This window comes from Electrophorus electricus, chromosome 18 (genome assembly GCF_041902795.1).
Source record: "Electrophorus electricus isolate QZ-2024a chromosome 18, ASM4190279v1, whole genome shotgun sequence".
NCBI lineage: Eukaryota > Metazoa > Chordata > Actinopteri > Gymnotiformes > Gymnotidae > Electrophorus > Electrophorus electricus.
This window is the reverse complement of record NC_137514.1, coordinates 20018882-20044211: the sequence shown is the minus strand read 5'-3', so window position 1 is coordinate 20044211 and position 25330 is coordinate 20018882. Positions and strand designations below refer to the sequence as shown.

Here is a 25330-nt window from a genome sequence, read left to right as displayed (position 1 = left end):
TGTGATTTGACTGTGGGCATTAAAACCAGCCATGTAGCTCATGTATGCAGCACATTTTGAAGGACAGTTTGTCGGCTGTAGAGGTTCAGGTGCAGAACACGACGAAACCCCAGATGGCTAGTTTTTGCTGCTACCCCTCCAATGTTGTCTTTCCATGCTGCAGAGGCTGGCTGACAATGATAGCACTAAGCATATGCATGTGAGCAAAAGCCATATGAGTATCAACATGACCATTCTCATTCATGTAGTATGGTCACAGATCATATACGTATCCAATCTAGGACCACATTAAACAGTGAGTCAAATCTGATTGGAAAAGATCAGATTTGTGTGTGCGACCAGCTCTGAAAGAATCACGTCTGTGTCACATCAAGGCAAAAAAATGGAATTTGAGTCACTTGAATGTGATCATAGGCTAAAGGCTAGAGCACCCTGTGTTTGATTCGCAATGAAATAAAGCTATTTGAGTGAGAAAAAACATCTGAAAACATCTCCAACGTGGCAATCAGAAAATGTCAAGAAACGTCTGACCAATTTTTCAGACACACATTAAGGTTTTTTTTACTCAGGATGTTATTTTGCAGAACAGCTTGTTCTGTCACTTCAAAGCTCTATAGCACACAGAGTCCTCTGGACTGACTAGGGTCCCCTGAACACAAAAGCACTACATCGCCCAACATCCTCTGGACTGGCTAGGGTACTCTGTACGCAAAAACACTACATCACCCAACATCCTCTGGACTGGCTAGGGTACTCTGAACACAAAAGCACTACATTGCCCAACATCCTCTGGACTAGCTAGGGTACTCTGTACGCAGAAACACTACATCGCCCAACATCCTCTGGACTGGCTAGGGTCCCCTGAACACAAAAGCACTACATCACCAAACATCCTCTGGAGTGGCTAGGGTCCCCTGAACACAAAAGCACTACATCACCCAGAGTCCTCTGGACTGGCTAGGGTCCCCTGAACACAAAAGCACTACATCACCCAGAGTCCTCTGGACTGGCTAGGGTCCCAGAACATAACAGGTCACTGCCTTCATGAAACAAATCCACCATCTAGATCTGTGTGTTTAGCAGCCGGACAGAACAAGTGCAAGCATACAGATGAAGCCCCACCTCCTCCACCTCCTCTGCTCTCCTGGAACAGGCCAGACCAGGTTGTAGGTAAATGCAGCCAAGAAGCAAACAGAAATCTCTGAAAGTAAGTGCATTAAAACTGCATTTTCAGACTGCTCACATACACGCAGATTCCAAGTCCTCTTTGCTAAGAAATCATCAGTTGGTATTATTATTCTATTAATGCTTTTACTTATGTTGTCCTTCCTTCCTTATCATTGTCGGTATCCTTGTGCGTCTAAATTAACATATGCCTTATTCCAGGGTATGATTCATGTATCTCACCACTAACAGCAATGCAGAAGGACTCACTGGCCTCTGCAGGGGTGTGGTAGGAGAAACCAGTGTGCACTCCAGCACTGTAGGATCCCTCCCTCTTTCTTTTCAGCTATCAATCACTCTTTTGATGTTACCTTCACCCTCCATCCACGGCGGATGCTAGCCGAGGCCCGCGGTTGTTTTGCAAGGTTGGTGTGAACGTTCACGTGCAGGATGGCAGGACCACAGGACTACAGAGTGCTGTACACACTAAGCTGGCATGGACGCCTACAAGATAAGAAAGCTAGTATATGTTCACTGGAAGGCAAAGAATGGAGTCAAATTAATAAATAAAGGTAAATGATAAATAAATACTTTTCCCAGAAATACTAATATAGCTATCGGTGAAGTAAAATCTGTGGAAATTAGATGGCATTATCAGTTAGCTAATTTACAGTGTTAATCAGGAGAAGCATTCTTTTAAATAATGTGTAAAGTACATATTTGGTCTGCTATATACAACACTGTGTGTGTGTGTGTGTGTGTGTGTGTGTGTGTGTCACAAGTTCATATCACAAGACCATCAATGCTATTTCAGCATTACCAGGGTTTTCTGAAAACAAGGTTAATTGTGTGATGGCTCAAGCAGCACCCAGGCAAAGGGACACACACACACACACACACACACACACACACACACACACACACACACACACACACGTCAGAGGGGATACTTCTAGAAATCACAAGGAATTAAAGGAAATTATGGGCGTCGTTCCACTTCCTGTCAGGACGCTCTCTTCCTGTCAACATGGCCACATATTGACACACTCACTGTCCTTTTGATACAAGCATTCAAAATGCCCACTACTCCGATTTGACGAGACCCACGTCACTTATGTTACGTTATGGCAGCGTCGTGGTCCAGTGTATGTGTAATATCAATAACTGGATCGGCCCTGGATTGTACCCATCTCTAATGCTAAATAATATATAATAACTAACACATATGAAGTCATGGTACCAAATGTACAGAGTAAACAATCAGTACTATGCAGGGATGTACACAATGAAGCCTTCTGATCTAAGCAGTTCGCAAATAATCACCAAACAGATCTGCCAGCTGTACCAAAAGCCACAAAAGTCTTATATGCTCCCTTTCATGCATAAGCCTTTGGTTTCTCTATGGCTCTGGTTGACTTGTTCAGAAATGGCCACAGACAAGGCCAAGGTGTCAAATTGGTTCTGAGATGTTAAAAAGCCTGTGTGAGGAATATTTCCTTTCCTCTGAGCAAATGCAAGCTGAGTGATAAGGTTCTTATATTGAGCATACGCTCTTTTAAGGTTGTCATGGCAATTCTTCTGCCACTCTGAGAAGTAAGTGCTTTAACAGATAAATAAACATTGCTATCATCTTTACGGAAAAAGATTTCACTGAAATTGCGTCATCTTTTCAAAAGGCATTGAAAGATGATTGAAATGCCATCATCTGAATGAGTAATTTATTCTGAATTCTGGCACCTTTAACACTCAGTTTCAGATACTGCAGATGCCGCAGCTTTGAATAAGTTCTCATCACCATCACAGAAGGTCTGATAAGACCAAAGGCAGACAAGGCTCATGGTGTTAGAATAGATGGTACTGCATTTATTGACTCTAAGGTATGTTTATTCTAACCCTCACTCTAGTGCCTGGAAATGCTTATGTTTAGAAGTAGTGGTCCATATCATTATTTTCACTGAAATCTTAATAAACTATATAAGATGCTTTATGGCACCATGCAGAACATAATGCCTCTTTAAAAACTTAATGAATCTGCCAAAAATTGTTAGTTTATGTATGCTGGGCTGTGGTGTCTCAGTGGTTCAGGTACTTGACTAGTAATCAGAAGGTTGTCAGCTCAAGTCCCACCCCAGCCGGGTTGCCACTGTTGGGTCTCTGAACAAGACCCTTAACCTTCAATTGTAAGTCACTTTGGATAAAAGCATCAACTAAATGTAAATGTAGGAGCACTGAAATGGAGGATTACCTTTGTAAAGCACAGTCCCCAGGGTAGAATATGGATCAACTCCAAAAGTGCAAACTCTAAATAAAGGACCTTCACCCTAACCTTCATCCTTACACAAACACTACCCCTCACACACTGCTTAACAACTAAGGCACAGTTGAATAGAGCTATTTTCTTGCATCATTGTAAAAATAATCTAGTTGTGAGGGATTTCCAGGAGTGAGTCACTCTTCAAAGCACTTGTCAAGCTCACAGAGGAAACTCTCACTTATTCCTGTCTGCATTAACATTTTGTTTCATCTCTCATCTGTTTTTTTTGCTTTTCACCCTTCTTGGTCTTGGCAACATAAATGCTCTCACTGTGTCTTGTTGACCAAGTCTTTATGCGACAGGATACGGACACTTGTCCAGGGCTGACTCTGATTGAGTCTCTACAGTGTGTCATGACTTGCAGTGAATTAGCATGACAGCTGACATTACTTTGACCAGTCTAACATGACAGCTGACATCACTGGTACAAGTCTAGCATGACAGCTGACATCACTGTTACAAGTCTAGCATGACAGCTGACATCACTGTTACAAGTCCAGCATGACAGCTGACATCAGTTACAAGTCTAGCATGACAGCTGACATCAGTTACAAGTCCAGCATGACAGCTGACATCACTGTTACAAGTCCAGCATGACAGCTGACATCACTGTTACAAGTCTAGCATGACAGCTGACATCACTGTTACAAGTCTAGCATGACAACTGACATCACTGTTACAAGTCCAGCATGACAGCTGACATCACTGTTACAAGTCCAGCATGACAGCTGACATCACTGTTACAAGTCCAGCATGACAGCTGACATCACTGTTACAAGTCCAGTTGGACCTGAGTGTTTGGCAACTCTTGCATAAAGAGTTAAAAGATGGTGGACGAGAATGGGAACTCTAGATCCATCAAAATTAATTTTTAAAAGTAATATTTAAGTCTTTTTGCACTCTGTGTGTGTGCATGCATGTGTGTGTGCACGGTGTCCAGGCTTGGTTTCCCCATCACACCCTGTGCTGCTGGACTAACCCTCTGTGACTCTGAATTGGATTAAGTGATTTAAGAAGTGAACAAATGCTTTATTGAGGGTGCACAGGTTTCCAACCCTGTGCTCAGAAAACCCCAGCCAAGCTTTACAGTGTAATTACAGTGTAATTCAACTTCACACACTTAAAACTTGGAACAAGCCCCTAACATGTGTATCAGATGACTACAGCTGTAGGTCAATGGGTCTGTGAGTACTGGGTTGGGCCTGTTTTTACAGTACTCTTCATTCAGTCATGTTTTATAGCAACAAAAACACTTTGAACAGCAGAGGCTGACTCATTCCTGTGAGTTCCTATATATTGATTGTTAGTCTGACCAAAGAGCAAAGCACAGGGAAAGTAGTGAACCCTTCACTCCTGACAATATGATCTTACACTGACAGTGGGGGTCGGTGGCCCTAGGGCATGTTCTCCCCAGGATGGGGGGTGAGGCAGTGTGGGGTGGGGTAGCTCGGCAGGGGGAAAGGGGCACATCGTCTGAAAGAGGAAAGCACCATGGCTGAGGAAGGGAGGCAGGAGGAAGGAGATGTGTGCCAAATCTGTTCACAAGCTCAGTTTCAAACTCTAGTCCCTACTGTTTCCTGCATAAAATGATTCCTTTTCCTGTGTAATCGGAAATTGGGGGGGGGGGGGGTGTTATTTGCTGTAATGCTCAATAGTTATGATAATATATCATGAAATGTTCCATACAGTGGAATGGAGGTGCTGGCAATAGCAGAAACACTGTTGGAACACCTTTTTTTACACTGAAATCTTGGCTACATTTTTGGTAGCTGTTTTTATCTTTTATTACTTACCCGTAGAATGAAGCACAAGGGAACAAATAAACAAGGAAAGTAAATGGAGTTTCACTCAACACATACAGAGAAAACCAGAAAAGTTAACATTGCACAAATCATGTGACAACTCATTTTTCCATCATTAGTAGTCACTGTTAGTAGTTGAAGTGAGAGAAAGAGACTGACTGAGGGAGGAAAGATATATGCACTACTGGAACGCCAAAGTAGTACCAATTTATTCAGAACTTTTTAATCATTAATTCTAAAATCAGGTTTCGCCCATGTTACTATTGTTCTAATGTACATAGGTTTAAAGAGCGGGGAAATGTTTAATTGCATGCCAGAGCCCACTGCTGATTAGCTGAGGTTGATTTAGCCAAATTTAGGGTTAGGGTTATGGTGTGGTTAGCATTTGGACAGACTGGCTATAGTGGGGTTATGGTGGGTTAGTGTTAATGTTCTAGAGATAGGGTTAATACACCAGGGATAGGGATAATACACTAGGGTTAGTGTTAATGTACTAGAGTTAGGGTTAATACACTAGGGATAAGGCTAATACACTAGGGTTAGTGTTAATGTTCTAGAGTTAGGGTTAATACACCAGGGATAAGGCTAATACACTAGGGTTAGTGTTAATGTTCTAGAGATAGGGTTAATACACTAGGGATAAGGCTAATACACTAGGGTTAGTGTTAATGTACTAGAGTTAGGGTTAATACACTAGGGATAAGGCTAATACACTAGGGTTAGTGTTAATGTTCTAGAGTTAGGGTTAATACACCAGGGATAAGGCTAATACACTAGGGTTAGTGTTAATGTTCTAGAGATAGGGTTAATACACTAGGGATAAGGCTAATACACTAGGGTTAGTGTTAATGTTCTAGAGTTAGGGTTAATACACCAGGGATAAGGCTAATACACTAGGGTTAGTGTTAATGTTCTAGAGATAGGGTTAATACACTAGGGATAAGGCTAATACACTAGGGTTAGTGTTAATGTTCTAGAGTTAGGGTTAATACACTAGGGATAAGGCTAATACACTAGGGTTAGTGTTAATGTTCTAGAGTTAGGGTTAATACACCAGGGATAAGGCTAATACACTAGGGTTAGTGTTAATGTTCTAGAGATAGGGTTAATACACCAGGGATAGGGATAATACACTAGGGTTAGTGTTAATGTACTAGAGTTAGGGTTAATACACTAGGGATAAGGCTAATACACTAGGGTTAGTGTTAATGTTCTAGAGTTAGGGTTAATACACCAGGGATAAGGCTAATACACTAGGGTTAGTGTTAATGTTCTAGAGATAGGGTTAATACACTAGGGATAAGGCTAATACACTAGGGTTAGTGTTAATGTACTAGAGTTAGGGTTAATACACTAGGGATAAGGCTAATACACTAGGGTTAGTGTTAATGTTCTAGAGATAGGGTTAATACACTAGGGATAGGGATAATACACTAGGGTTAGTGTTAATGTACTAGAGTTAGGGTTAATACACTAGGGATAAGGCTAATACACTAGGGTTAGTGTTAATGTTCTAGAGTTAGGGTTAATACTCTAGGGATAGGATTAATACACTAGGGTTAGTGTTAATGTACTAGAGTTAGGGTTAATACACAAGGGATAAGGCTAATACACTAGGGTTAGTGTTAATGTACTAGAGATAGGGTTAATACACTAGGGATAAGGCTAATACACTAGGGTTAGTGTTAATGTACTAGAGATAGGGTTAATACACTAGGGATAAGGCTAATACACTAGGGTTAGTGTTAATGTACTAGAGTTAGGGTTAATACACTAGGGATAAGGCTAATACACTAGGGTTAGTGTTAATGTACTAGAGTTAGGGTTAATACAGTATGGTTAAGGTTAATACACTAGGGTTAGTATTAATGTACTAGGGTTAGGGTTAATACATTATGGTTAGGGCTAATACATTAGGGGTAATGTTAATTTATTGGGGTTGGGGTTAATACACTAGGATTAGGGTTAATGCACTGATTTTGTGTATCCTCAAGTTTCTGCAAAATTGGATATTTTCAGGAATAAAGTGAGTGCAGACTGCTGCATTAGAAACAACAGACAAGTTTTCATCTGTAACATCACCAAACTGTCAGTGTGGGTACTTTAGCTGTGCTTTCTTTGTCTAAGTGCATTTCAAAGCCCAGGCATCCCGAGCCCGCAGCAACGGCAGGAAGCTAATACCTCCCCACTGGGGCGACTCTGCAAAGATCTGTTGAGAAATTCTGCAGAAGCTGATTGTGGCAAGGGAAAAGGGAGAAAAAAAGGAAAACCCCGAGGCCGTAACAGGCATCCGGTAAGGGGATCATTTTGATTCATGCTCTGTCCCCAGCTAACATTCCCGCGGCGGGCTTGGACACCAGCCTAGATCCTCCCACCCCTCCCCTGCTCCGGCTGCCGATGCTTTGGCCTGTGGCTGGTGCCCATTACCCGGCTGACTATGCTAAGCCAGCGCTGTTTTGGCAGCTCACGTCTTTAACCTCCGCACTGATTAAGGTTATCGGAGCAATTTAGCAGAAGCTGTTTCGCATTATGGGAGACTTGTGAGGTGGAAATTAAATTTTGCTGCAGGCTTTCAGACTCTGAGGAGGTAGGACATGCAGAAGTGGATGCACATGACTGACTTCCTGTTGATTTTTTCACCTACCACCTTGGGCCTCTTTTAGCCCAACAGGACAAGCAGTGTCATCAGATAACGCTCACAGGCTCTTATCCAGACGAGTTTACCCCGCATCCAGATATAGGTCAATGGTGATGGGCCTGCACGCTGAAACTCAGCCGTCTTTGTTGACTAAGTGTTTGCTCCGTGTTAAAAGGCCAGAGATTCAGTCACATTGTTATGGAAGCTATGGTCCTTCTGTTCAGCCTGTGTATAATGGATTGTGGTGTGGGTAACCTTTTCTGACCTGAGTGTTTATCACCAGTAGTCTAGTTGCCAGTGTAAAGGTATGAGGGTGTGTTAGTTGACCATTGAAACGTGGATTATAGTGCCACCTCTTACCTCAATGCACTGGACTTTGTGTGTGTGTGTGTGTGTGTGTGTGTGTGTGTGTGTTCTGGAGTGAGTGTGTGTGTGTGTGTGTGTTCTACGGTGAAAGTGTGTGTGTTCTGTCCTTTGCTGTGGAGTTTTCAAAAATATATATTTCACCATAATACCCTGTGTCACATTGTATTAGATCATATTAGGGCCTCAGTTTTCATATCTGAGTGACACAGAGGAGTCTCTGGGACATCCCAGATCCAGGCCTCCCTCAGGAGTTGTCATGGTGATGACAGCCATCTTCATATCTTAGGATCAGAGTGTTCTTCAAAAACATATTACTAGTTGAATTATAGGCAGCAGGTGGTAAAAAATAAACAAACATTGTATTCATATCCAGTGCAAGTGTGAGATCAGAGTCACTGAAGATGTGTTCTTCATTCATTCACTAGTTAATCTGATGATTCATTCATCTGTTAACCTGGCCATTTATTCATCTATTAATCTGGTCATTTATTCATCTATTAATATCGCCATTCATTCATCTGTTAATCTGGTCATTTATTCATCTGTTAATCTGGTCATCCATTCATCTATTAATCTGGTAATTAATTCATCTATTAATATGGTCATTCATTCATTTTTTAATATGGCCATTCATTCATTAACTTAATTCAAACATAATAGTTTTATCAAACATGGTAAAAAATCTCTCACCAGAGGTTTTTTGGTAGGAGAGAAGAATGTCTGTATGCACTTCACCAACATGTATTCACTTGTTCACTGAGGCATTCATAACTGTAGGAATGAAACCTACATAATAAGACAGTAAAGTCAGCCAGATGATTAGAGGAAGAAATAAATGTTGGCAATGATACATTACAAAGAAGAACACTGCTATCGCTAGAACATTTTGGATCAAGGCTGTAGGCAGCCTGGTAACATTTCTTCTGTCTCTGCCTCAAAATCGTCCACTCCCTCTCAAAGTGACAACAAAATGTTATTCCCTGAAAACCCAGAGAGAAGCAGCAGGCATCCGATCAGGAAACAACTCCAACTCCTTATCCCAACTCCTGCTAGGTATCCCAAATCCCCATAGTTATCTCAACTCCACCTAGTTATCTCCAGTCCCGCTAGTTATCCCCAGTCCTGCCAGTTATCCAAACTTCCCCAGTTATCCCAACTACTGCTAATGATCGCAACTCCCCCTGGGTTATCCCAAATCCCTCTAATTATCCCAACTCTCCCTAGTTATCCCAAATCCCCCTAGTTATCCCAAATCCCTCTAGTTATTCCAAATCTCCCTAGTGATCCTGACTCCCCTAAATGATCCCAAAACCCACTACTTATCTCAAGTCCGCTTAGTGATCCCAACTCCCCTAGTTATCTCTGGATTATCTTTTCTTAAAACTATAAATAAATATTTAAATATTGAACATTCAGAACATTGTACACAATATTAATGTCATATACAAAGTGGGATCAGTTCCCTTTAACCTTCTTAAATATGTAGTGGTGAGCTTATGTTGTAATTGGAGCGCCATTCACTTACCTCACGCTGTACATGGAAAGAAAATGGAGAATGAGATTTTTTTTTTCTTGCATTTATTGCATTATGAACAGATAAATCACTTCAGTTCTTTAAAGTTGCACCATTAAAGATGAATCTTAATCTTATTTTTGGCCTGAAAAAAATCGGATTTGGGATATGAAACTTATTAATGCAATTAACATACAGAAGAATATTTTGTTAAGATCGGCTAATTTGACTTTAGAAGCATTAAATAACATTTTGAATATTCAGCAATGATTGCATATTCTACCATAAATAAATTGATTATCAGTTAAATCATCCATGTACATTTATGGCATTTAGCTGACACTTTTATCCAAAGCGACTTATAATTATGACTGAGTACAAGTTGAGCAATTGAGGGTTAAGGGCCTTGCTCAGAGGCCCAACAGTGGCGGGGCTTAAAGCAGCAATCTTTTGATTATACGTCATGTACATTAACCACGGGGCTACCACTATGTATACATTTATATGTATATATTCATTATATTCATATTCACATATATATACATTAACATGTTCTATTGTTGTCAAAGAGAACACCTGGTGTAAGGTGGAGCCCCCCCAGCACAATCTTATTAAAATACATAAATATAACTTTAATGTTATTTCACAATTCAAAACATGATTATGCATTCTGGGGACACTGTCCATTCCTCTGAATGTGATACTCTGAAATGCACTCAGGTAATGCCATATCTCAAATCTTCCATTTATCACTCAAAGGCTTCAGATTAGCTCTCGGGTGTTGTGGGAAGAACCAATCCCAGTGAAAAGGAGAAACTATTCCCCAAGTTAACGTGAGACTGCAGTGTGAGAAAGCATTGAGACTGCAGTGTGAGAAATAATTGAGACTGCAGTGTGAGAAAGCATTGAGACTGCAGTGTGAGAAAGCATTGAGACTGCCAGTGTGAGAAAGCATTGAGACTGCAGTGTGAGAAAGCATTGAGACTGCAGTGTGAGAAAGCATTGAGACTGCCAGTGTGAGAAAGCATTGAGACTGCAGTGTGAGAAAGCATTGAGACTGCAGTGTGAGAAAGCATTGAGACTGCCAGTGTGACAACACAGCGCTGAACATGCCAGCCCAGGAGTGCCTGCGGGTGTCGTTGGAGTTCAGAAGTTCATCATCTGTGCTTTATGACAAGCAGAGTCAACGTTTAACTAAAGAAAAGCCTTCAAGTGTGAGTGGTTATGGGATTCTTCTCAAGCCTGAGGTTCCCAATTCACTACTGATTAAGTCCAAACTCCCAGCAGACATCTGAATTCAAAAAACACTCTGAAAGGAATCTGATAGGATAGTGATGTAGGAATGCAGGATGTAGCAACCTGGTGGACATTTGTTCTTTTGTCTTTTGAGTATAAAATATTTACTTCAGAGAGGGGACTTCATTAACACGTTGGGGATGATGGTGTTGTTGGTGTTGTTGGGCGTGGTGTGGGTGATGGAGTTGGGGGTTTGGGGAGGTGATAGAAATGAAGGTGTTATTGGTGGGAGTGGTGGGGTTGATGGGGGGTGATGATGGGAGTGTTGGTGGTGGTGAGGATGACAGTGGTGATGTGATAATGGTGGTGTTGGTGGAATATGATGGATGTGTTGGAGGAATTGATGGTGGTGTTAATTATTTTTTAATCAAAATAAATAGAAATAGTCTTGTTCAACATTGAAAGATTTGACCAACGCAACCATAAATCCTTTCCTGAACATCTACTTGTAGAACCTTCTAAAATCACTAAATGATGCTAAGTCAAATGCACCCTTCAGCTCAACGACATTTTTGTTCCCTACCTTAAGGGGCCGGAAGCTCCTCTGGGACCTCAGGATTATGGATGTGCAGATCCTGTTCTCACTGGTAAACTGGCTTCCCTCGCTTAACCACTGTGGTTTCTTCAGCTAACCACCCCCCACTCCTGGCAAACATCCACTGCAAGCCATGTTATCAAAGAATGAGCGATGCATGTTTGAAATGCCTAATTACAGGGCTTAGCTAACTGCTCGCTGTGGAACATGGGTGGTTTGTGTTCTGTAATTGTTTTCTCTTATACTTTATACTTTTGCTGCTGGATTCTTTTTTTCTTTCTCTGTTCTGTCTCTTTATCTGCCTCTCTCTGTCTCTTTCTCTGTCTGCATGTCAGCCTCTGTCTCTTTTTGTGACAATTTCTGTTTCTGTCTTTTTATTTGTCTTTCTGTCTGTCTGTCTCTTTGTGTGTCTCTGACAGTCTGTTCTGTATGTATCCACCACCCACCCCAAACATGTACACACAGAAAATATTCTGTATGTATATTTCTGTCTGTGCTACATACTCTTTGTTACATGCACACACAACCTGGGCTGTTAGACACAGTAGCATGCTTGCACAGTAGTGGAGACGTGGTAGTGTGCCAGCATAATAGTACCAGTCACTGATGAACACGTGTTTTCAGGGCCCAGATTGACACAGTGTGGTTTGTGGTTTTGTTCCAAGCATTCTTGAGTGTGCCAACCTCAACAACAGGTAGGGCTCCATAAGAACCTAAACAACCACAACCACCCACTCACACACACAGACAAACGCACACATTAAAAGAACTACAGTGAGCTGTCTTGCTAGCGAGCGGTGAGTGCATAATTGACAAAAAGGATAAACATTGCATCATTTTTAAGAATGAATATTTTTAAAACTGGAATTTTTTTTTTTCCAGCATGCTTCTTCAGTTCATCATGAAGTACCTGATTATGATAGCTTTGCTTTATGAAGATGAACTACCTTCCAGATTTGGTTTATCCTGTATTTGTACTTTAAGGCTAACAGCACAGTAATAATAATAATAATAATAATAGTCATAATAGTAGTCATAATAATAACTACCTCATTCCTGTAGTGCAGTGTGGGCTAGGTTATACAGCATACCAGCTAGCTTTAAAAAGTATCTAAAAAGAATGTAGAATCTCTGGGAGGTTGTGCAAAGGACAACATTCAGAGGCAAGAAATAACGAGTCAGCTTAGTAAAGCCTGTTAATTCTTCATGTGTACCAGAAAGAACCTTTCCATCTCTGTATGGACCAGAAAGAACCTCTCCATCTCCATATGGACCAGGAAGAACCTCTCCATCTCTATATGGACCAGAAAGAATCTCTCTATCTCCATATGGACCAGAAAGAACCTCTCCATCTCCATATGAATTTAGAAAGAGCGTCTCTTACGCATTCAAAATACACACAAGGTAGTCCAGGCTCAATATCAAGAGACAGGCAATGATCGACAGTACAGCAGACAGTAATCCAGGAAAACAAACTAGAGGAGGAATAGGCAAAAAGACCAGAAACCAGAAAACAGGCATAGATCAAATAATACTTCATGAAGTATATACAAAAAATGTTCAGAAATGTTTCTACAAGAAATGAACTGGATAGTGAAGCTGAAGCTTTATCACTCTTTTTCAGTCCCAGGTCTGACGTTGACAACCACACCCTCTCCCCAGGAAGGTAAGTAGGAGTAGCTGCATATATGCGTCCACTTGATGCTGGAAGCGTCTAATGGCCCATTCAAGGTGCTGGTGTGAATTCTCCCATACATATTCGCTCCTCCTCATCCATGCATCAATGGCAGGAGGACAGTGTAAGTTCAGGGTCCCAAGGCACAAATGGAGGCCCGAATCCTAGCACACACTGAAAGGACGTAATACCTGAATGTACAATGGAGCTCTGTGCCATCTCTGTCCATGTGATATGGCATGATCACTTGTGTTGCTCATCTGGGTAGTACAAACAAATGAACTTTCCCAGTTCTTGATTGAGCTTCTATAGCTCAGCATTACTTTGAGGATGCTACTCCAAAATCTATAAATGATGCTAAACCTGAGAGGTGAACTGAGGTCCCTGGTCAAACAAGATGTCCACAGGTATCCCATAACTGTGAACCACCTGTTGAATCAAAATTCCATGCACTCTCAAATACTGAGAGGAGAGAAGGTAACAGAACAAAGCTCGCTGTCTTTGAGAACCTGTCCACTATAGTGAGAGTGGTGGTGTTTCCATGAGATGAGGGAATCAGTAGTGATATGCACCAAGAGTCTTTCATGAATGGGCAGCAGTACTAACTTACCAGCAGGCAGCATGTGTGGAGTTTTAGATCAGGTACAGTGAGAGCAGGACGCCACCTAAGTGTGCATATCTCTGTTCATCCAATCCCTCCAGTTTAGTACAACCTCCACTTTCCTATCCTCCATACGTATCCCTGTGTTACTGATTATATACCCTAAAAAGGAGGTTTTCTGTTAATGGAAGGAACACGTCTTGCTTCCCTTTATATAGAGGTTGTTGTCTAACAACCTCTGGAAGACAGACATGGCTGATCTGCTCAGTTGGTGTGGAAGAATTGATAAGAATATCATCTATGTAGGCCACCACTTATCTCCCTATCATGTCAGGCAGAACATCCTTGATGAATGCCTGCAACACTGAGGGGATATTGGCCAGGCCATAAGGCAAAACCAGATGTTCACAGTATCTGGAGGTGGTGATGAATGCTGGTTTCCACTCGTCTCACTCCTTGATTCTAATTAGATTATATGCACTTTGAAGCTTTGTGAAGAATCATTCGTTCCAAGGCAGACAGAACTAGTGGTAGTTGATAGGTAGATTTGACTGTGACATCGTCGAGCCCCCCTGCTGTCAATGCATGGGCGTAGGTCGCCATCCTTCTTGGCGATGAAGAAAAGTCCAGCAGCTGTGGGCAATACTGAAAGATGAATGTAACCTTGAACTAAAGCCTCTGTCACATATTCCTTCATAGCCTGATTCTCAGTCATAGACAGGGATAAGGGTAAGTCTGCAGCACTATCATATGACCAATGGGGTGGTAAAGTCGCAGCTTTGCCCTCACTAAAGACCTCAGCCAAATCCTTATACTGAGCTGGTGTGACACGCGGAGGCTAAGCAGGCTCCAGGGACGAGTCACGTTGAACAGAAACATACGTTTGTTCACACACTTAACACACACAACAGCATGCAGGCTATTGTGTTCAAACATTGACAACATCCACAATAAGACAAGAGACTTATATACACACACAATAATGCCACAAAACAAGGATCAGGTGAGAAACACAAGAGGGGAGTGACCATACAGACAAACGCACACACATACACAGAGATGTTGGTGGGGGGGTGCGCAGTACCGTGACAGCTTGTATTGCAAAATTATTTGCAAGTTCAGGGCTCTCTACCAAGATCAAAGATAAGGTCCAGTCTCTCCCAAGAAATTTAAGGATTATGCTTTTGTAGTCATGGGCAACCAAAAACAATTTGGTGGTGAGCACTGGATACTAAAACTAAGGAAAAGGTTTCCTCATTTGTGGTGCTACAATGAAGTGTGATAGAAGCAATTTGATGAATGATCAATTCTAACCTATGGGAGTGCCATCAAGCTGACTGACTTTGAGGGCCTGGGATACAGCAATCCCAGGGATTTCCAGACTTCTAACTTGTTCCTCCCTGATGCAGTTGCAGGCAGCTCCAGAGTCAACCACTGATGAAATGACACTTAAGACACCATTGGGAAGACACACACAGTCAGAAAGGAGAGGCTACTCACTGCTTCAGCATGTAAGGACCCATCAGCAGTGGAAACTTCAGTCTTCCATCTATTGGGACAATCATGAAATTACATCTACAGCATTTAGCTGTAGAGTAATTGACGGTCTTGCTTAGGGGCCCAAAGAGTGGCAAAGCTTGAACCAGCAACCTTCCTATAACAATTCAAGTATCTTAACCACTGAGCTACCACTGCCGTATGACATATGTGCCCTGACTCTCCACAATAAACTCACAATCCCAGACAATATCTATAATGTCTCTTTGTGGTGCTGAGATGTACACTTTCCACCTGCATCTCTTCCATCTCATCTCAACATCTTGTTCTCAGCCATCGCTGGTGGTGATTTCTCCTTCTTTAATGAAGAAGACATTGACATGCACCCCTGGGAAGTCTTAGAGTAATCGCTACTGGCTAGTTCCGTAACCAAATTAGAATTTAATCCTTGTCTGTATGCAATATACAGTGCTGCCTCTTTCTATCCAAATAGCCATGGCCCGATTTAGTGATCTACTGCTTAACAGGGAAATTATTAGAGTAATGCAAGCAGCATCAGTACTTGGAGGCCAGTGAGCAAAATACAGTGAGCACTGTAGTGCTATTGGAAAGAGCGAGGAGATAGAAATAGGTGGAGACAAAGTACCAGCAGTGGTCCAAGCTCTCACCTCTCTGGTTGTCAGCGATGCTACGCAGTTAGGAAGGTCATTACCCAGGGGACCAAGGTCATTACCCAGAGGACCACAGTCCATTACCCAGGGGACCAAGGTCCATTACCCAGGAGACCAAGGTCATTACCCAGCGGACCAAGGTCATTACCCAGGGGACAAAGGTCATTACTCAGCGGACGAAGGTCATTACCCAGGGGACCAAGGTCCACTACCCAGGGGACTTGTTGGGTCAGCCTCAAGAGTTCCTATAACATGTTGCTTAACGACTCAAGGTATTGGTGATGTTGACCCAGAAGCTGGCCCTGGTCTACTAGAGTTTCAGTACAGATCCGGACTCTGCCAGATCCATATCGGGGCGGCAAAGTCTTCTGTTGAAATTGGGAGGCAGAGACGGGGAGTCGCTTGCAAGTGAAGTGTAATACATTTTATAAACAAAGGGCAGTCCATGCTTAATGATCAATAACAGAGCAGACAATAATCCAGGCAAACAAAAAGACATGAAGTATATTGAAAGAAAGAACGCTCAGAAACATTAGGCAGACAAAACAGGACACAGGTGCAACTAATAGTCAGAGGATCTGGATTGAACAGGGGGATTGTGGGAAATGTAGTCCACAAGATGCTGGTTTGAGGCTGAAGGCGTAACAATAACTAAATTCAATATTTTAAAAATCAGAAATGTTTGCAAAAATAACAAAAGGACTGAGATCAGATAGACTAGCCTAGATTGAAAGTCTAGTTAGATTCAGAGCAGCAGTTATTGCAGGAGATACACTGATTCCCAAGGAGACAGAAGAGAAAGAGAAGTGAGAAGAGCAAACCAGAGAAGGAAGAAAAGGGAGAAAGTAGACAGATAGAACCTTTATGTTACTGGACTAAATCTGACAGTGAGAGAACTGTTAAGATATAGGAGTATAAATGCAACCATGACAGAATTTGATGATATAGCAGAATCGACGTAGTAATAACAAAGTCAACAATAATCACAAAACCAACAAAACAGCCACAAGAACAGCATTAAAGGCAAGAAAAACACTTCTTTATTAAAAAAAAAACAAAAACAAAGTCATTGAGTCATTTTTTAGCTAGCTAGTTAGCTGACTTTGCTAAATTGGCTAGCTAAGTTCACTAATTTGCTTCGTCTCTGTCTTGCTCTCTCTTTATTTCTCTCTGTGTCTCTCGATCCCTTTCTCCAATAACGTATAATTATCTCAGGGAGGGTGGATGCACCTCCCTGGGGACCATGGTGGTTTGGCACAGTGTCTCTTGTAAGGCCCATCAGGAGCAGGGCTTCAGGAGCAGGTCTTATTCATGCAGCAAAAAGCTAACTGTTATCTGCAGGAGCAACAGTGGTAAATCTCTGAAGTTTTATTTAACTGAGGTTTCACATTTTTGTCCTATTGCTCAGCACTTCACAAGAGACCACAAAACTTATTTGCATGTCAGTGTCTGTTGGGACTTATTGATGTCTCCACTTAGGAGTTCTAGAAGGGCACCAGTACTTCACAGTTTAGACTGATTCATACTCACATCGCCAGTCCTGGATCCAGCCTTTCATAAGTGGAATCTTGAGTGCTAGTGTAGCAGAAGGACTTCGCACATGTGCAAATGAGTACAGTTGAAGATGGAAGACTCTGTACATGTGGGCAGGTCATGAGAGAGATACACAGACAGGCAGTTAGATTGTCCAATCCCTTAATTCGAATAGAGTGATTTATCTGGTGTTTTACACCAAAACAGAAAATTGCTTTTTATTATCAATGCATTTGATTTATTGATTGTTATCTGGATGTAAAGAATATTGCAAAAAAAAAAAAAAAACATAAGGAGAAATGCTTCTACAGTATATTATCTACTCCACCTTTAAGATGAATGAAGACAAAATAAAAGTCCTTGATACTGGCCCTCAATATTTCTAAGGAAAAGCTGGAAGTTCTTGGTCATTAGGCATCTAATGTCAAACTTTGAATGCACATACGAGAGACTGATGAATTCTGTATCTAAATCTAAAATGCAGAATAAAGATTTTAGAGACACCTCTAAACTTTTACTGGGTTATACTATGAACAGTGTGAAGTGTTCAGACACCACGTTCTTCTTTAAGACCCTTTGTAAAAAAATTTCACAGCAGGAATAATTCAGTTCAGGCCAATTTGAATTATGCAATATTTCACTGAGTAAAATATTATATAGATGCCAAATTCAATTTATAAAAGCAAATTTATAATGGTATAGCAAAAAAAACTTTTGTGCATAATATGTACCACTAGAGGGTAGTAGTGCACACAGTACAACTCTGTAGAGACCAGGTGTTGCATTAAATGTGCCATATGTCGCATTTATGTGTCCCAGTTGGTCTTAAGTACAATGCTTTGGAGATCATAACTGAAAGCAGAGCCTGAGTGTTCTCAGTTCAGACAGCTGCCCAAGAATGTTGGGGATGGACGTGAACCAAACACTGTCACATTGTGTTACGTGCAGAAATATGAACACTGTTGTACATAAAATCCATATATCTTTGTACATATTCCTACGTGCATACTCGGTTGTACATATATGCTTGTTACATTATCAGATACAGTAGGTTTTAATGCAAATGTTGAATTATTGATTTACTAATCCCCCACTCAACTAAGAGTATGATTTAATGAATGTATTATTGCTGATGTGTTAGCCTTGAAGTCCAAATACTGGATAAAGCAAATCTGGTAAGTTGTAGATCATTACTATTGTTGTTGTTGTTGTTGTTGTTGTTGTTGTTGTTGTTGTTGTTGTTGTTGATAATAGTATTGGTTTTATTATATTCTTTTAGACCAGGTCGTTGCAATCTTGCAGGGTGGCAAACTTGAGTTGCTGGCACGTGCTCTCTTTCAGAAGGAGATGGTGATGCAGCACATGTTGTCTGTTCAGCTTTTATGACGGGCAGTGGTAGCTCAATGGTTAAGGTACGTAACTTCTAATCGGAAAGTGGCTATTTCAAATCCCGCCACTGTTGGCTCCCTGAGCAAGACCTTTAACCCTCAAGTTGTATTCCGTCATAATTGTAAGCTTTGAATAAAAGCGTCAGATAAATGTATTGCCGCAAACGCGAAGCAGCGTTTCTTCAGTGCGCACTTTGGCTTGGCCCTCCGGGCGCCCTCTGGCCCGGGGAGTGAGTGCGAGGCTTGGGCAGCCAATGAGCTGGGACCGGATACGTTATATCCTCCGGGACAAGAGCTACTCTGTTCCCCCTTGCACATGACGCCATTTACAGCACAGACCCGACCTTCTCTCCGGAAAGAAGAAGAAAGGAGAAAAACTTGAAAGCTCCGTAGCCAAACAGTCAGAAGACACATGTTTCTGGAGAGCCGTCCGCCTAACACGCGATTGAACTTGCCACACTTTATTATCGCACAAAGAGTCGGCGCTGCATAACGACACGGCTCCCCTGCGTTAATAACGTGTCGGCTTTTACTCGCTTGGAGTGGATTTCTGCCTCTCTCTGCCTGCCTTTTTTGTGCGTAGCGAAGAAACATTTCGCAACTGTCCCAAGTTTTCCGATTTTGTGAATGGGCTCCCAAGCGCGGTGAGGGATTCACAACACTGAGCACCAGACCAATTCAAAGTGGTGAGATCACGGTAAGTTTGGTGCGCCTGGGTCGTTACACCCTTATGACTTTACAGCTGATGTTTGTTCGCTATGGAAGTGCTGTTTGCTTTTTGTTTCTTGCTTTCTCAACATGTTTTGTTCCTGCACGTTTATTTTGACTTACCGGAGTAACCAAAAGTCGTGCACTTATTGGCGTTGTGAACAAAATAAATCTCCTTTCTTTGGTCCATAAAGTGCACGCAGACCTGTAGTTTATTTGAGGCGTTTGCCCTGATCGTTGCACATCGCTGACACAAGTAGGCTGATGCCTTCATAACCGAATTAAATTTGTAAAGCTGATTTTAAAACAGAGCACGGCCAGTCAGAACTATGCGATCTGGGCTTTATAGACACTGGTGTTAGGGTTAGGCTTAGAGTTGGGGTTAGAGTTAGGATTAGAGTTAGAGTTAAAGTTAGGGTTAGAGTTAGGGTTACGGCTAGGGTATGGTTAGAGTTAGGGTTAGAAGTAGAGTTAGGCTTACGGCTAGGGTAGGGTTAGAGTTAGGGTTAGAGTTAGAGTTAGGGTTAGGGTTAGTGTTAGGGTTAGAGTTAGGGTTAGAAGTAGAGTTAGGCTTAATGTTAGGGTTAGGGTTAGAGTTAGGATTAGTTTCCTGATACGGTTATATAGTTGGAGATATTCATCGTTTTCCAAAGTTGCAGTTATTACTTTAAAATGATTTTAAAGTGCATCATTATCTTTCCCAAGTTAAATGTCTCTTAGCTTGTCAAAGCCCCACCCGAGCAACTCATACTCTCTCTCTCTCTCTCTCTCTCTCTCTCTCTCTCTCTCTCTCTCTCTCACTCTCTCTCTCTCTCTCTCTCTCTCTCAAGCACAAAAAACCCTGTTCCGTTAAAACAACTCATGCAAGCGCTCGGGACAAAATTCAGTAGATCTATGAGGGGTCGTGTTGCGTTACCACGGATCTGTTACAACTATGAAGCAATGATTTTGCTTCCTGCAAACATACCTGTTTATTATATATTTTGGGTGTTATTACCCTTTGTTGTTGTTGTTGTTCAAGTATACTCACATGTAATTACATATAGTATCAAAAAGCAGTACCAAGGAAATTGGAGACCCCCTATCTTGACAGACTACTGCTGGACACTGAAGAAGGAAGTTCCTAAGGCCAAATATGTGCAAATATCATACACCGTACAGTTCAGAAGTACATTTGTATGTATGTATGTTTGTAAGTGTAAAGCAGCCTTATTTATGATTAATATATACTTCACGTAAAATGTAATTGTCATGTCACTTACAAATCACGTGATAAAAAAAGCTTCAGATTTGTTTATTTGTTTATGAATTTTCTCCCAATTTTCTGTAGTGCATCTGCGGCTGTGGCACAAGCTTGCTTTAAGGTTGAATGTGTGGGCCTTATGGGAGCTGTACAGCCTGGGATTACATTGACATTTAAAGCATTTTGACAGTCAGACTTGTCTAGAGCAATTTACAGAAGTGCTTTGTAGTCTATAAAATACATAGATGTTATGTATTTCTAGAATACTATCAGACAGAATCCCTGGCTAAAGTAGAACATTTTAACTTATATAAGTGTTTAGTGACTCTGTAAAGAGGTGAGTCTTCAATCATCATTGAGGACAGCCAGTGTCTCAGCTGCATGGACAGCTAACCCTAACCTAGAAGTTCATCCCACCAGCTGTGTGCAGGACACAGAGGATTCTTGACGCATGTCTTCTTTGTGTCTTGAGAGATGGTGGCTCAAGTCAAACCATTCTAGAGGCTTGAAAGCAGTGTGGTGCAGAATGGGTTAATCATAGGGTTAAGACTAACCCTGGTCTAACCCTAACCCTGGTCTAACACTAACCTTGGTCTAACTCTAACCCTAATCCTGGTTTAACCATAATCCTGGTCTAATCCTAACCCTGGTTTAACCCTAACTCTCTTTAACAAGTACAGTGCAGGTCTAGTGAAGCAGATACTTTCAGACTCGAAAGCAACCATTTCAAACTTGAATAACAATCAAAGTTTTAATCACGGCCCGGCCGTCCGTGAGTGCCGGCTGATTGTTTAAGCATAAACACAGCAAGGCGTGACACAGTGCATGCTGGCATACCACTACAAAACTATATTAGAACGCCAATATCTATATGAACTATAGCACAAAACTATATATGAATTAGAACCTCAGAGCTTGTTAACATACGAATGCAGCCTGATATTTGCACCGGTGGAACTACTGTGGAAAATATGACTGCATCATCTCAGGTTGTGTACATGCAGATACAATGTTTCGTATTTTTAGGTATTGCTGTGTATTTATCTGCTGTGTATCTACAGGCTGTGGCTGTCAGTATCAGACTATCAGCTTGTGTTTGCAGGCTGTAGTGGTTGGTTTTCACGTGACGGCACACGTATGCTGGGTGATGTCACACCTGCAGAGAATAAAAGTCTCCATGTTTAATTAAAACAGGTGCTCTAGAGAGGGAACACACACAAACATGGTAATTGAAGGAGGTGCTCTAGAAACAGACTACAGTAACATGTAATTAAAGGAGGCGCTCTAGAAACAGACTACAGTAACACGTAATTAAAGGAGGCGCTCTAGAAACAGACTACAGTAACACGTAATTAAAGGAGGCGCTCTAGAAAGGAAACATACAGTAACACAGTAATTAAAGGTGTGATCAAGGTGTGCACAGATGCCAAAGGCTAAGTACTTTGGTGATAAGAGCAGGCCTACAGGGCTGTACTACACAAAGGAGAGTGTGTGTGTGTGGGGGGGGGGGGGGGGGGTTGCTGAGGGCAGATTTGCATGGGTATGTTTAATAATCGTTTTCTGTTGGCTGCGCCTCGTAGTGTTTTGCATGTGGAGACTTTGCTGTGTCTCTTAATGCCATCCCACTTGTGCAGGACTGCAGATGTGGTCCAGCCGCGTGGGAGACGTCTACCTTCAGAGCACCGATGGAGACGAGAGCTCAGAGCGACGGTGGAGAGGTGCTGCTGCTGCCACCTGGTGGACACGCCGCCACAGACGACGAGAGCAGTGAGACGCAGGCTCCGCCCGTGCTTGCCCTGCACCAGATCAGTGCCGCACACCTCAGCAACGAGTACTCGCAGGGGCCCGTGGGCTTGGGACGGCCCCTGGCCGACGGCACGACAGCGCGGGACCAGGCCCTGGTGAGCAGCTCGGTCGGGACAGCGCACACGTGGCCCCTGAGTACCGTGAGCAGGTCGACGAGCGGCACTAGCAACGCCTCCCGTAGCACTGCCCGTATCAGCACTGACAGCGCCTCCTCGGACCTGAGGCTCCTGGGAAATGTGGGCAGGACGAGCGGGAGGCACGTAGTGCGGGTGCAGCCTAAGCGGAGCGAGGTCACGCAGGAAGTGCTGAAGCCCCTGCGTGCGACCTCAGACGAGGAGAACGGGACTGGCGGGGGCGTAGAAGGGAAGCACTCGCACCGGTGCAAACGCTGCGGCCGCTGCAGGTGCGCGGAGTGCGCGGAGCCCCGCCCACTCCCCTCCTGCTGGCTGTGCGCTCGCCGATGCGTGTGCTCGCCCGAGTCGGCTGTCGACCACGCCACGTGCGTGTGCTGCCTGAAGGCGCTGTTCTACCACTGCTCCAGCGATGACGAGGACGAGTGCGCCGACAAACCCTTCTCCTGCCGCCAGCCCCTCTGCTGTGTGCGCTGGGGTACGGCTGGCGCCCTGACCCTGCTCCTGCCCTGCCTACTGTGCTATCTCCCCGCGCGCGGCTGTCTGGCTTTGTGCCATGCCTGCTACGATCGCGCCAAAAGGCCCGGTTGCCGCTGCCACAGTGCCAGGCTCACCCACTGCAAGAACGTTGATGTGTAAGCAGAGGATAAGAGGAGGTGGCGTTATGGGTGGCCGTGGGCATTGTAGTTTTGGCACTGCAGGGTTAACCCTGGAACTGACTGGCATATTTGTGTGTAATTTCGTTTTGGGGTTTTTTTGAGGGGGGGGGGGGGTTGTCATGTGTTCACCTGTAAGTGCTGGAGGACATATCATTATCATAGCTCATTACTCTCCTCTCACCTGTTGTTAATCTGAAGCCTTGAATGTCGTCAATAGTCACATTCAGTAACATGACTGGTGTTGTACACATTTCTCCAACTAACCTTTGTGCCTGTAGAATCCACAAAGTTTGTAAATTAGCAAGCAAATGCCCTTCTTCAGAGATGTTTTATTTTTGTATATATTCCAACTGTGAAAAGCCTTGATAGATCTTTTTATATGAACATTTATCATAAATACATAGCATTGTGCATTCGTTTTGAATGTATATCAATCATTTTTTAATATTTTTTAAAAAGTCTTACATGAATTATCCCTACATCTTGTAAAATTGTACAGTGACCCTCAAAAAAAGTTTATTTTCTAATTCCAACACATTGTTTAGTGTAAAAATATTTATTTTAAGCTTTATTATTTTATTAAAAAATATTTATTTGAAGAAGCATCCGATAGACATCACCCTGACTGTGACAGGAAAAAAAAAAACAGTTTATTGTTACAATTAAAGATTGAAAAGGGTGTTGTGTATGATGCATATGTTCACTATAAGTTAGAAAATATATTCACATTTCTGAAATGGAACAATGCATTTGTCTGTGTCTGTCTGTCCTACCGCAGACCTCTCTGCTGTGGAACATCTCCGCACAAAGACACATTGTGGGGGTTGCTTTGTTTCTCGTGGACCTTTTGTTCGCTGGCAGGGTAGCGTTGCACGGCCGGATGGAAACACACATGCGACTCGGCACACTGGCACAGCTGTTAGAAAGGACGGTGATGAAACAAACTGGTAATGTGTTCTCTTGGCACCCAGGAAAGGAGCAACTCTGCATACGAAGCTCAGCGTTTAGGAGTGGTAGTGTACTATACGTACTGTTCTCATGAGAGATAGTGTCCTATAGATACTGGTCTCATGAGAGATAGTGTCCTGTAGATACTGGTCTCATGAGAGATAGTGTCCTGTAGATACTGTTCTCATGAGAGATAGTGTCCTGTAGATACTGTTCTCATGAGAGATAGTGTCCTATAGATACTGGTCTCATGAGAGATAGTGTCCTGTAGATACTGGTCTCATGAGAGATAGTGTCCTACAGATACTGGTCTCATGAGAGATAGTGTCCTATAGATACTGGTCTCATGAGAGATAGTGTCCTACAGATACTGTTCTCATGAGAGATAGTGTCCTATAGATACTGGTCTCATGAGAGATAGTGTCCTACAGATACTGTTCTCATGAGAGATAGTGTCCTATAGATACTGGTCTCATGAGAGATAGTGTCCTATAGATACTGTTCTCATGAGAGATAGTGTCCTGTAGATACTGTTCTCATGAGAGATAGTGTCCTGTAGATACTGGTCTCATGAGAGATAGTGTCCTGTAGATACTGGTCTCATGAGAGATAGTGTCCTATAGACACTGCACGGCTTGGAAGTTTTTTGGAGATTGATCTAGTTTTCTGGACCCAAATATGTGTTTGTGGCAGCTTCATGGTGAAACCTAAAGTTTCTTCTGTTCTCGTACTGGAACATTTATTATTTTTGTCTACTAGTTTTTTTGTTTTTTTTTCTCGAAGCACACCTGTCTTTGATGGCATCTCCAGCAGTCCAGAGGTTTCGGTTGTTTGAAGCCTGT

General features: G+C 42.5%; 1 protein-coding gene and 1 long non-coding RNA gene across 2 annotated transcripts; both read left to right on the top strand.

Moving 5' to 3' along the window:
- Positions 1-11619: 11619 nt before the first annotated feature.
- On the top strand, positions 11620-15548 carry LOC113583523 (uncharacterized). The gene is made up of 3 exons (XR_003411298.2): positions 11620-11680; positions 13253-13294; positions 15314-15548. It is a non-coding gene; the product is annotated as an uncharacterized LOC113583523 (long non-coding RNA).
- A 3428-nt stretch (positions 15549-18976) lies between these two features.
- spry2 (sprouty RTK signaling antagonist 2) lies at positions 18977-23951 on the top strand. Its single transcript, XM_027019890.3, has 2 exons — positions 18977-19690; positions 22579-23951. The coding sequence occupies exon 2, from the start codon at positions 22630-22632 to the stop codon at positions 23518-23520; it is 891 nt and encodes a 296-aa protein (XP_026875691.2). The 5' UTR covers positions 18977-19690; positions 22579-22629; the 3' UTR covers positions 23521-23951.
- The last annotated feature ends 1379 nt before the right edge of the window (positions 23952-25330 follow it).

Bases quoted from the DNA above. Each gene is read 5' to 3' on its own strand.
- spry2 (XM_027019890.3), top strand. From the start codon at position 22,630: ATGGAGACGAGAGCTCAGAGCGACGGTGGAGAGGTGCTGCTGCTGCCA.